This window comes from Thamnophis elegans, chromosome 1 (genome assembly GCF_009769535.1).
Source record: "Thamnophis elegans isolate rThaEle1 chromosome 1, rThaEle1.pri, whole genome shotgun sequence".
In the NCBI taxonomy this organism is placed as follows: Eukaryota; Metazoa; Chordata; class Lepidosauria; order Squamata; family Colubridae; genus Thamnophis; species Thamnophis elegans.
The window spans coordinates 116,273,989-116,286,039 of record NC_045541.1 but is presented as its reverse complement, the minus strand read 5'-3'; the positions used below and the strand labels follow the sequence as shown (position 1 = coordinate 116,286,039).

Genomic DNA, 12,051 nt, shown 5'->3' with positions numbered 1-12,051 from the left:
ATAAGAGCCACAATGGGGCCTCAAGATTAAAATCTCAAACTACTGTATTTCTAACTTTTCTAACTAAAAGTCAACAGAATGCCAAAGTTATCTATTTCAGAATAACTGTAAATATATGTTTTCAAAAGGAGCTTGTATGAACACATAAAACTAGGACTTAAGTAAAGCCTATCCCAAGCAAACCATCTGAAGAAGGCTGATCTTTTGTCCTAATGACTAAAATGAACTATATACAATAAACTCAATTCAATACATTTATATTGTGGCCAGTGTTGTAACCAGCATGATGATGTTACAGTGTGCCTTCAGAAGTAGATGGCTTCTGACTATCATTAAATCCAGAGAGTGCCATCTTCAAGCTTGTGTGAGTTTTTTTGAAATCACATGTTTTGCCAACTGAGTGGCAGGAAACATGTTGTTGCAGTTTTTGAATAATTAGGAAACAGAACTTTTTTTGAAGTACTTCAAACCAACTTGAGTTAAGTCTGAATATAGCAATAGCATTAGCATTTAGGCTTTACAGTATTCTCTAGATGGCTTACAATGTAGAAGCATTATTTGCATATTGCCCTCAATCATCTGGATCCTCATTTTACTGTTTTCAGAAGGATGGAAGGCTGAGTCAGCCTTGAACCAGTCAGAATCAAACTCCTAGATTTGGGCAGAGTTTGCCTGAGATAATGCACTTTAACCACTGTGCCACCAGGGCTCCTATGGATTACCTGCCACCGCATTAAATCTACTTTGGTGAACTTCATTTCCATTATCTTGACCAAATAAATACATTTGTTACGTAACCAAAGTGCTCCCCTCCATTTCGGTACCCAGGTTCTTTACTTGTCCAGTTAAAACTTGTAAAACTCATCACTTCTTTTCATTTCAATCCTAACATTATTATATTACAACAGAGAGATGCAACTTATTATTTGTTACATGTTTATGAAAGAGAAGCAAACATATTTTTCATTCACTGTTTATTCATGAGAAGGGAAGATAGGTAGGAAGATAGATGATAGATAGATAGATAGATAGATAGATAGATAGATAGATAGATAGATAGATAGATAGATAGACAGACAGACAGACAGACAGACAGACAGACAGACAGACAGACAGACAGACAGACAGACAAGCATTAACAGAGGTATACAATCAAGATCAAGTGAGGTACTAATACCACTTTATAAAGACCTAGTAAGATCACACCTAGAGTACTGCATCCAATTCTGGTCACCACACTATAAAAAAGATATTGAGAGTCTAGAAAAAGTGCAGAGAAGAGCAACAAAGACAATTAGGACTCTGGAGGCCAAAACATATGAAGAATAATTATGGGAATTGGCATGGCTAGTCTAGTGAAAAGAAGGACCAGGGGAGACATGATAGCAGTGTTCCAATATTTGAGGGGCTGCCACAGAGAGAAGGGGGTCAAGCTATTTTCCAAAGCACCTGAAGGCCAGACAAGGAATAATGGATGGAAACTGACCAAGGAGATATTCTACCTAGAAATGAGGAACTTTCTGACAGTTAGAACAATCAACTGATGGAACAGCTTGCCCTTGGAAGTTGTGGGAGCTTCATCACTTGAGACTTTTAAGAAGAGACTGGACTGCCATTTGTCAGAAATGGTGTAGGGTCTCCTGCTTTAGTCGCACTAGATGATCTGTAATGTCCCTTCCAACTCTGTTAATCTGTTAATCTGTTAAAGTAGATAGGATGTAGGGAGGAATATTTTTCCTCCTGAATTGAGGAGCAGGAAATGATCAAGATCTTCTTACATAATTTATCTAAGTAATAGATGAAACCAATCAATCTTGTAACTTCTAAATACCACAGGAATTGAAAAGTAGCATTCCCCAAGTAGAATCACAAGGTATCATTTCTAAGGTAAGCAAAGAAATTGTAAGTCTTTTTATAAAGATAGTTTTGACTGGCTTAGTGATTGATCAAAGACATGATCTATGACCTATCAGTCTACTATAGGAAGCAGAATACTGACTATGTCCTTCAAATACTTGTATTTCACCGCACTCTTCGTCCCAACATGGTCTCAAGAGCCCCCTTCCTCCAGAGCCTACCTAGGGATTTCCAGTGCCCATCCCATAGCTATCCCTATCTTGCCACTAGGCATCCAAGTCCCTTCCTGGTCCTTTCTTCATCAACTCCACAGTTAAGCAATTTCAAATTTTACCGGAAGAGCAGGGATATGCTGCTCCATCTTGTGAACAACTATGACTATCCATGGCCATGTAGTGACACAGCTGTTCTGAAACAGCTACAACTTTGGCAAATTTCATTTCCCAATGGAGTAATGGTTCCTGGATTTTGGACCCATTCTTTAAGTAAATTCGGCCAGTTAAGTCAGTGTGATGGCTTGGATCTATATGAATTTCACAAATACTGTGATTTTAAAAAGCTTAGAGAAGCATAATGTCTGTCACATAATGATCAAATAGTTGACATTATAATAAGAGCTTCCCTGGATGGATCCATTGTAAGAAAAACAACTTAATAGTCAAAATGCAACCTATATTTTAAATTTCAAATATAAAATTTCAATACTTTCAGCAGGATCCCTGGATGGATCCATTGTAAGAAAAACAGCCTAATATTCAAAATGCAACCTATATTTTAAATTCCAAATGCAAATTTCAATACTTTCAGCAGGGAATGCTACTTTAGCTGGCCAAACCAGTTCACAAATAATTCCTGTTGTCTGGAAGTTGCTTTCTGTTCTTTACACTATACACATTTCCGTGTTTAGGATACTGCATTTCTTTTAAGGAAAAGCACCTCCTTCATATTTACAGCTATAATTTTTGATGGGATTGGGCATTCAATTTTTTATAAAACTCAGAAGAGTTACTGATGATCACATGTTTGCTACATTATACAAGCAACAACTTGTAATTGATTGTAATCAAGAATCATTTGCTTCAACAGATTCTATTGAAATCTGCATTTTTTTTAAAAGTTACTTGTTTGCAAAGAACAGCAGTATCAGTAAGCGAGAGGATGACTATGTGCTGTGATAGGTTGTTGAATAGAATATATTTCAATCTCATTGCAAAGACTAGCTGAAAGGTATCCAGGTAGAACTGGGGCAAATAGACTGTAATTTCCCAAGGAATCCAAAAGAGTAGTTCGGAGATGCATGGCCATGCAAAAGATTTCAAAGAGAAGGCATAAGCAAAATGTCTCTTTTCAAAGCAACTGAGGCAGTGTGACCTCGGAAAGTTTTGAGACTGCTGATTAAATAATGAGATTTCCGTCTATGGAAGTGTGTACATATTCATGTAGACAAGCACAGGAAACCAACAAGAACAACAAGAAATCCAGGAAGCCTTCCAAACACGTAACTTTCTCAAAACTTTAAGGAGGGTTGCTTTGCAAACTGACAGCTATCAACAGTCAGATAGCTCTTTGAAGATGTCCTCCATTTATCCGAGAATACAAGTAGTATTCCCATGACACCACTAACTATGACTTTTTCCCCTTTTTAAAAAATATGAAGTCAGGGAACTATCAATGAAGACAAACAAGCTAACAGTAAACAGCCTAATCAAGGAACCATCAAGAACTTTCCCACCAATATTGACAGGGCAAGCCACTAGTATAAAAATAAGAGCAAACCCTTCTAGCACTGATGATGTTATCTAGTTTAGTAATAAAACTTCAAAAAAACCACCAAGCTCAGAAAGCACCAACATACTCTTATGAATTGCCTCTGCCATGTGCATCATTCCAAATGTACTTTATCTATGCAGCCCCTCCAGAAGGCTCGTTCCTTAACTAAGATTTATTGAGCCAATTAGTCAACCCAGTTTTCTAGTTTCACATGTCATACGGACGAACCACGGGTAAATCACCCATGATCTGGCTTACCACAAGGCTCAAGGTAAATTATGGAGAGTAGTTTAGCATTTGGTAAGTCAAGCAAAGGAGCCTCAAAGCATGCTTTGAAAAGAATGGAAGGGGCTGCAAATTGCTCACCCAAACAATTCACATGTACTTAGGTTACCTTGTTAACCTACCTCCCAATTAATTTTTAAATTATAATTATTGGTGAGTTTGTCTCTCTATAAATTAGCCTAAGTATTATTTATAGATGAGTTTATCAATTTGCAAGTATAAATGTTAAAGAACACTCATGACCTCCTTTTGGAAGAAGACAAACTTGGCATTCTGGTCAGCCCTCTCTCTTTTTGTCACACATATTAGGCAACGTTTTGTGTTACTGAACATGTAAATATTTTAGGAAGTGGTAGTGGGGGGTTCATTGTATGTGTCAAAAAATGGCAGGGATTTGAAAGCACAGTGACATCTGTCATTATGATTTTTTTACACACATGTACTTTAGGAATATCCCTTTATTAAATGTTCATATTTGGAGGGGAGGCAATTTATTGTTTCCTCTTCTAAGAAAGTAGCTTATGCTATGTAATATATATTTGGTACAGTGAAGAATATCTTGAAACTTGGGGGGGGGGTATATATATGTATGTATGTATGTATGTATGTATGTATGTATGTATGTATGTGTATGTGTATACGTGTATGTGTATATATATAAATACACATACACATAAAACTATCTATCTATCTATCTATCTATCTATCATCTATATAGTTTTTCTTTTTAAAACAGCTAAATTGAAATACACCCCCCCCAAGTTCGATTCCCAGTAAGGGTGTGGCTAGCTGATGAGAGCTAAATAGCTTGAAATAGATCTATACTAGTCTCCCTTTATTTATTTATCAGCATAAATATAACATATATATATATATATATATATATATATATATATATATATATAGATAGATAGATAGATAGATAGATAGATAGATAGATAGATAGATAGAGAAAGAAAGAGAGAGAGAGAGAGAGAGAGAGAGAGATAAAGATATATAGATATATAAAGATATATAAAGATATATAGATATGTAAAGATATATATTTGCCAAAATGCTATCAAACGTTTAATAGAGCCAAATTGAAATAGTTAATCCTATAGGCAGCTGATTCAAATATTCAAATTAGCATGATGTTTCTTCAAATGTCAATAACACCACAAAACATATTTGGGTGGAACCAGCACGTCTTTTAATGCAAGCCACATCAAAATCTGTTTCCACACAGAAGGATTACATACAGGAAGAAAATTATACTTAGTCATGGAAGCTTACATTTCCATATGGATGGGTGGATCTGTCAATGGGATTTTCACTGAATGTGCTACCTGACTCATCATGTGTTCTCATTCGTGCCTGTTTACAAACCTAGCAGAAAAAGTTTGCATAAAAATATCTTTCCTTAATGCTCCAAAGGTATGCATTGTTTTAGGGACTTTTCTAAATAACATGTTCATGCTTGTAAGCAACTTTTCCATAGGAAAATGTACTTCAATAAGTTCTTAAAATGCACCCCATGACAAATTGTTGCAATTTGTCAAGCTTTTTGGGACCAGAGGTCACTGGAAGTTTTGTTGACTTTAGTTGTTGATATAATGGAAAACTTGATGTATTGGTATTTTCAATAGCAGACTCACAGTTATATTCCAGACATACACTGTAGGTGTTTATACTCCATCCTTACTTGTCTATTCAACAGTAATTTTATTTGTTTGTTTAATTAAGAACAAATTAGCTTGCATACAGAAATACCATTATTCCATCACTAGGAGATAATAATTTTATGCACATGATAACCTAGTGAGCCTGTTGCCTGCTCATAATCACATGTGGCTCAGTCAAACATTTCCGAGAGCTTCCCAGATACCACAAGGTTGGCTGCGAGATCATCACTTCCTGGATTAGGAAGTGCATTTTCTTACTTTTCCTTTCTTGGGATGTTGGAGGAATTTTGAAGAAAAAAATATTTGCAGTACTGGGATTGGAATAGACGTTACTACAGACAGATTTGGGAGAATTAATCATCCTTGGGGTTTTTTGCCTTTGTCTCATGCTCTCCAAGGGACTGAAAAGTAAGGTAGAAGACTCAGAACATTTAGGCAACCACTGTTTATGGAATAGCTTTAGCAATTCATTTCTGTCCTACCAGCCACCTGTTAATTTTTTAATCCCTCTCCATAGTCAGCTGGAGGAATTTCATTTAGTCAGAGTTTTGAGGTTCTGAGAGGCTCACATTTTTTGCTGTTCATAAAACATCCTAATCATTCCTTGACCAACTTAAGTGTGATTGGCCATTACATCTAATATTAGGAGATAATAGCTACTAGATTCTGTCAGCATGACCAGCGTGACTTATCCTTAGATTAAGCTAAGAATAAATGGGGAAAAAAGCTCTTAAGTGCTATTTGCTTAAGGCACTTATGGCTTTAGCATTCATTATAATAGCATTTCTGCTAAATTGGTTCTGCATATCTCATGAAGAATTGGTAGCATGGTACACACAGAAGTTTAATGTGTTTGTACATGGCACCTGTACCTCCCCATAATATATTTAAAACAAAATTTAGGATATTGTTTTTGTTTACTAAATTATTTAGTAAAAGTGCATTTATTGAATTTTTTTTTCTAATCATTCCTATACAAATTAGCACTTTAGTTGATGGTGTTGTTTAATTATTACTTTTGGATAAAAGTTTTGAATGAAATTGGAAACACTTTTCAAACCCCTCTCATTATGAATCTTAAGGTGGATTTATTGTCCATTACCCCCAAATCGTATAAAGCAGTGAAGCATTAAAAACTACTTTGACCTTTATTGTTTAATGAAAAATGAAAATGTACATATTGATGGGAAAAATGTTACCTATGATAGGCATCTACAGAAAGTTGTTAAACAAATAATATGTGGAATGATATCATTATATAAACAATGTAACTACATACTTGTATCAGACATTGTAAAGCAATGTGTGTGATGATGACATGAAATGGATGGTGTCAGGTTAATATTACTGTGATTTATTATCAGTTAAGATTTTTTTGACTCATCCTGCAGATGTTACTTGGCTCTTAGATTAGTGAATGGGGCCTATGATCTCTTTATAGTTTCTATTATTTATATATGTGTTTAATGCATTTGTTTCTAACTTTATTGTTTACCCCAGAATCAATTAAGATTAGGATGCACAATAAATATTGTAAAAATAAATACTTCATAAATATTTGCTGTCCATTTTTAATGATATTGACCAAACATAGATAATAGATTGCCTTAATGGCTGAAATGTCGTGAACTTACAACATATCATGACATGTCACATTGGTACTAATCCCATCAGTTTTCAGCATTTGCATATATAATCTTCATATGAGATTTCCAAAAGTAGAAATAATTATTGGCCTAATCATGTACATCTAGCTTTGAAAAAGACTGCTGATTTAACTTATACCCTATTTTCAACTTCCTTGTGATCTTTTTCTCCTTTATTATTCTAACCAAAAGGTAAGTTGTGGAACTCACATAGATCTGCTTTCCGGAGGTTCTTGATTTTTATGATCTTTACCGTGAGGAGACTACAAGGAGATGGTTCCGTCTATAGAATGAAAATAAATAGAAAATTTCAATTAATGTTTAGTTTATTTATAGATAGACATAGACATGGAACATGGGCATGGACACATGGTGATGATGTTGAAGGTAGAGAGATAGAGATAGAAAGATAGAAGAATGGAAGAGAGAGAGAGAGAAACGATAGAGAGATAGATGATGAGATGGATGGATGGATGGATGGATGGATGGATGGATGGATGGATGGATGGATGGATGGATGGATGGATGCATGGATGCATGGATGCATGGATGGACGGACGGACAGACAGACAGACAGATGAGATAACGAAAGATAGAGAGATATAGAGAGATAGAGAGATATAGATATCAAATTTCTTAACCACCAATCTCCCTCAGAGAATTGATAGAAGAGTTTGTATCTGGCTGGCTGCTATTCTCTATCTCCTTGAGCAAAAAGGTAAAAATAAAACTATATTCTCCTACCCCCAAGACAATCAATATTCTGTTCTTCCAGACTGTTGCTCTGAAATAGAAGGCATGCAAAGGCAGGCAGGACAAGCCTATTTTGTCATGTTGCCTGAGCATTAGTGACCAATTGTTATCCCTTTTTTAACCTGTCAGTGCATTTTAAATTTGGAAGTATATTACATCAGGTAATCAGATTTGAAGAGTCAGTTATCTCTGTCATGGAGTGGCAGAGTCCTGGAGTACTTGCTTCTTTATGAAATAACTCTTGCAGGGGTCATGGACAGTCATAAAATGCCCAGACTGCTGGGGATTTCCTTCTTGATCAGCTATATCTTTTCTTCCAGAGAGATGAACACTTTTCCAAATGAACCACTGAATTGCAGCCATCACCTTTTGTTATCTAGGGAAAATACTTGGACTTTGCAAAGTGCAGTCTTGGAAAAATAGATGCAGCTGACAGCTCCCCATTTAATCTGCTCTTTAATTAAAAGAATCTGAAAATCAGGTAAAACCCGGCAGGGAGGAACCTGTGTGTATTCTGGAACCTCAGGCACCAAATTGCCTTGTGCCGATACTGGGATATTAATGCATCTGTTTGCACGGCTGCACAAGACTTTGCCAGGGTAGGATATTTGGTTCTTACTTGATTGATATTTTGCAATAAATTTAAATTGATTACACCTTTTACTTAAGTTCCAACATGCAACTGATAAGGAACTGCTCATTGGAACATATGACAACAAGGTTAAGCGTATCTATCTCTAGAGAATTATCATTTCCAGTTCAACCAGATATGCACTTTTTTAAAAAAAGTCCTGTGTTTGTTATTTTAAGTAGAAAAGCAAGGTTGGAAGGCAGACAGAATATGTTACTACTATTGAATTTCCTTTTGCATTAAGTGGCAGACATACTACAAATATACTATGAAAAACATGCAAACCAAAAACATGCAGTACTAAATGAAAAATCCCCAAACAGGCAAAAATTCGCTCCACTGTTATTTCCAAGAAGCAAACATTCAGAAAGAATACAAGGCTTCAAGGATGTCGAATCCATGTCTTTCTCTCGGGATAATGTTCTTTCAGACAAGGTTACCAGAGAAATTCTGAGAGCCCATCCTGGATGAAACAATGAATCTGCAACCAAAATGAACTGCAAGTATTTCAAGAAATATCCTTTTCTTTTTGGGATGAAAGAATGACCATTTTCCCTCTGAGAACTTTCTGTTTCTTTGGAATCCCTGAAAAAGTGCTGACTGTTGAATTTTGCTTTGATTCACAACAGTACTATATCATGCAGCTGTATTCCACTATGTATCAGTACATAGGACGTGGTGGCTCAGTGGCTAAGATGCTGAGCTTGTCGATCAGAAGGGCCAGCAGTTCGGTGGTTCGAATCCCTAGTGCCATGTAACGGAGTGAGCTCCCGTTACTTGTCCCAGCTTCTGCCATCCTAGCAGTTTGAAAGCATGTAAAAATGTAAGTAGAAAAATAGGGACCACTTTGGTAATAGCGTTCCATGCGCCTTCGGCATTTAGTCATGCTGGCCACATGACCACGGAGACGTCTTCTGACAGCGCTGGCTCTTCGGCTTTGAAATGAAGATGAGCACCACCCCCTGGAGTCAGGAACGACTAGCACATATGTGTGAAGGGAACCTTTACCTTTACCTTTTACATACAATGTGGATAGAATTATTACCAAACTTTGTAGCCCTCAACAATTCAAAAATGCATAGATAGTTTTCTCCATCAACTCTGCTGCTACTGCAGTACAATAATATGCCTCCCAGCCCAGGTTAGGGAGTGTTATTATAAAACTGAAAACATTTTTGTTACCCTTATTAAGTTCTTTTTTGTTACTTCTTTAAATTGGAGAGGCCTAAGCGTGTTACTGATGATGATGCAGCATGGGTTATTCCACTAAGAAAGGAAATGAACAGTACCTTCCAGTACTTCCTTGTATCCTTCCACCTTTGTGGTCTTAGAAATTACTACTTGAAATGTTAACAAGAAGCTTTGATCTTCTAGATAGGCACTGACTTAACCTAACATAATTGAAGTCTCCTGTCAGAGATGCCAAGATTTTTTTTTCCAGTTCAGACACTTCAGTGTGCAATTTTCAATTAGCATGGCAGTTAAATTTTTCTTTCCAATTTATTCCAATAATAGAATGAGATAGTGGTTTCCACTGCACCTAAAAGATGCACACTGTGCTAGGAACTTATGGAGGTCATTCTTCCTAATGCCTTTTTTCGACTTTCCAACATCAACCACCTCACTCTGTCTCATGGTAGGACCAATTCTGTTATGTAACCCAAAGTAATATATATGCAAAAGATCTTGAGAGATGGGATGGAGTGATGCTGCTAGCGAATAGTCAGATAAGAAACAGCATAGTCTACAGCTGGACAGTGAGTGGAACAAGACATTCAGAAGGGAACACACACACAAACACAAAGTTTCTTCGGCTGCAAAAGAGACAGCGGGAATATTCTACTTTCAAACTAGCAAATTTCCATTAATGTAGCTTTACATTATTGGCTTATCTGGTTGTGCTTCCTGTCTGGTAAGGCTGACATCTATTCAGCAGCCTGTCCTTACCTAGGAATGTGTCAGGCACAAGGAACCAGATCCACACCTGTGGATTTCAAGCTAACTACTTTATTATATTCTGACAATTATAAGGAAATCTCTCCAGACTGTCATCCTTCCCGTGGGAACAGGTAAATAAGGCTCTATGGAGATTAGAGGGGATCAGTTTTGGATTCCTTGTTGCTGTGCAAGGATTCAAGGCTAATTCCCCATTTGAGAACTCCCCCGCTGTCTGGCTGAGTGTTTCCTAACAGAATGATTGTACCAATGTACTAATACTGTAATGTTTCCCATCTACCTTCAAATAGCCTACAGACACTCAGCTTCTTTCTTGATCATCACTTTATCAAAACTCCAAATATTCCATGAGAAATGGGTATTTACTGTAATTACCTAGAGTAGGAAGCACTAGTAAACTTTGAAAACTCTGTCACTGAAGCCATATGCAAAACTCTTATTTTATTGTTAACATGAGGATGATCTGGAAAAACTAAGCTTTCATATATCATTGCATTAGTGTAAATTTACCTTTGAACAAACTTTTCAACTTTGCTATCTGCCAATGGGCTAAAATTCAGGATATATAAATAATAATGATTTATCTGGGCCACCAATGTGGATCCAAAAGTTTTTTTTGCCATTCATAGTCCTTGATAAGCTACCTAAAGAGTAACATTGAAGTCAAATATATTCCTTTGTTCCATGATTAAATCAGCTTACCAAGGCCATTTTTCTGCATGGTAGTAATTCATTATTTAATTATTTTTCTATTATATAGCAGTAGACTTATATACCGCTTCATAGGCCTTTCAGGCCTCTCTAAGCGGTTTACAGAGAGTCAGCATATTGCCCCCAACAATCTGGGTCCTCATTTTACCCACCTCGGAAGGATGGAAGGCTGAGTCAACCCTGAGCCGGTGAGATTTGAACCGCTGACCTGCTGATCTAGCAGTAGCCTGCAGTGCTGCATTTAACCACTGCGCCACCTTGGCTCTTATTATTGTTCAGATTGCCCTGAGTCATAAGCAGCATGAAGAAAAAAGCTCTTTCAAATGGTTCCTCTACATCTTTTCAGTTTGGACTGAAAGGTTTTTCCAGTATTCTGAATTTGACAGAAATATTTATGGATAAACCTTGGATTTTCCAAAAATTACTTTTTATGCGCATTATGCACTTATAAGATATGGGAATGGCATATTATATGTTATAATATGTTAGGACTATATGTTAGGGCTACAAAAAGAGAGTTTTGTATGAAGACCGGAGACACAGAGAAAAATAAACTAATTAAATCAGGATAAAATGATATACCTCTGAAGCTTCAATCCCAAGTCATTACTTGCAATTATTTTGTTTCATAATGCTGAAAATATTAGTTTTACACACCAGAAACAAAATTAGTTACTTAACTTGCATTTTTTTTTAAAAAAATGATAAAAAGCTTGTTTAACATTCTTATTCTGAGTCCTTCTTTTGCCAGTGAATTTCAACAGATGTACCATTTTAA

The 12,051-nt window shown here is 36.3% G+C and overlaps 1 protein-coding gene across 1 annotated transcript in view; it reads right to left on the bottom strand.

Moving 5' to 3' along the window:
- Positions 1–12,051, bottom strand: part of LOC116505938 (cytosolic phospholipase A2 epsilon-like) — a 45,370-nt gene that overhangs the window by 32,646 nt on the left and 673 nt on the right. Inside the window, exon 2 of the mRNA XM_032213446.1 lies at positions 7,433–7,505. Coding sequence (XP_032069337.1) covers positions 7,433–7,505 — 73 coding nt within the window. The remainder of the gene's footprint in view (positions 1–7,432; positions 7,506–12,051) is intronic.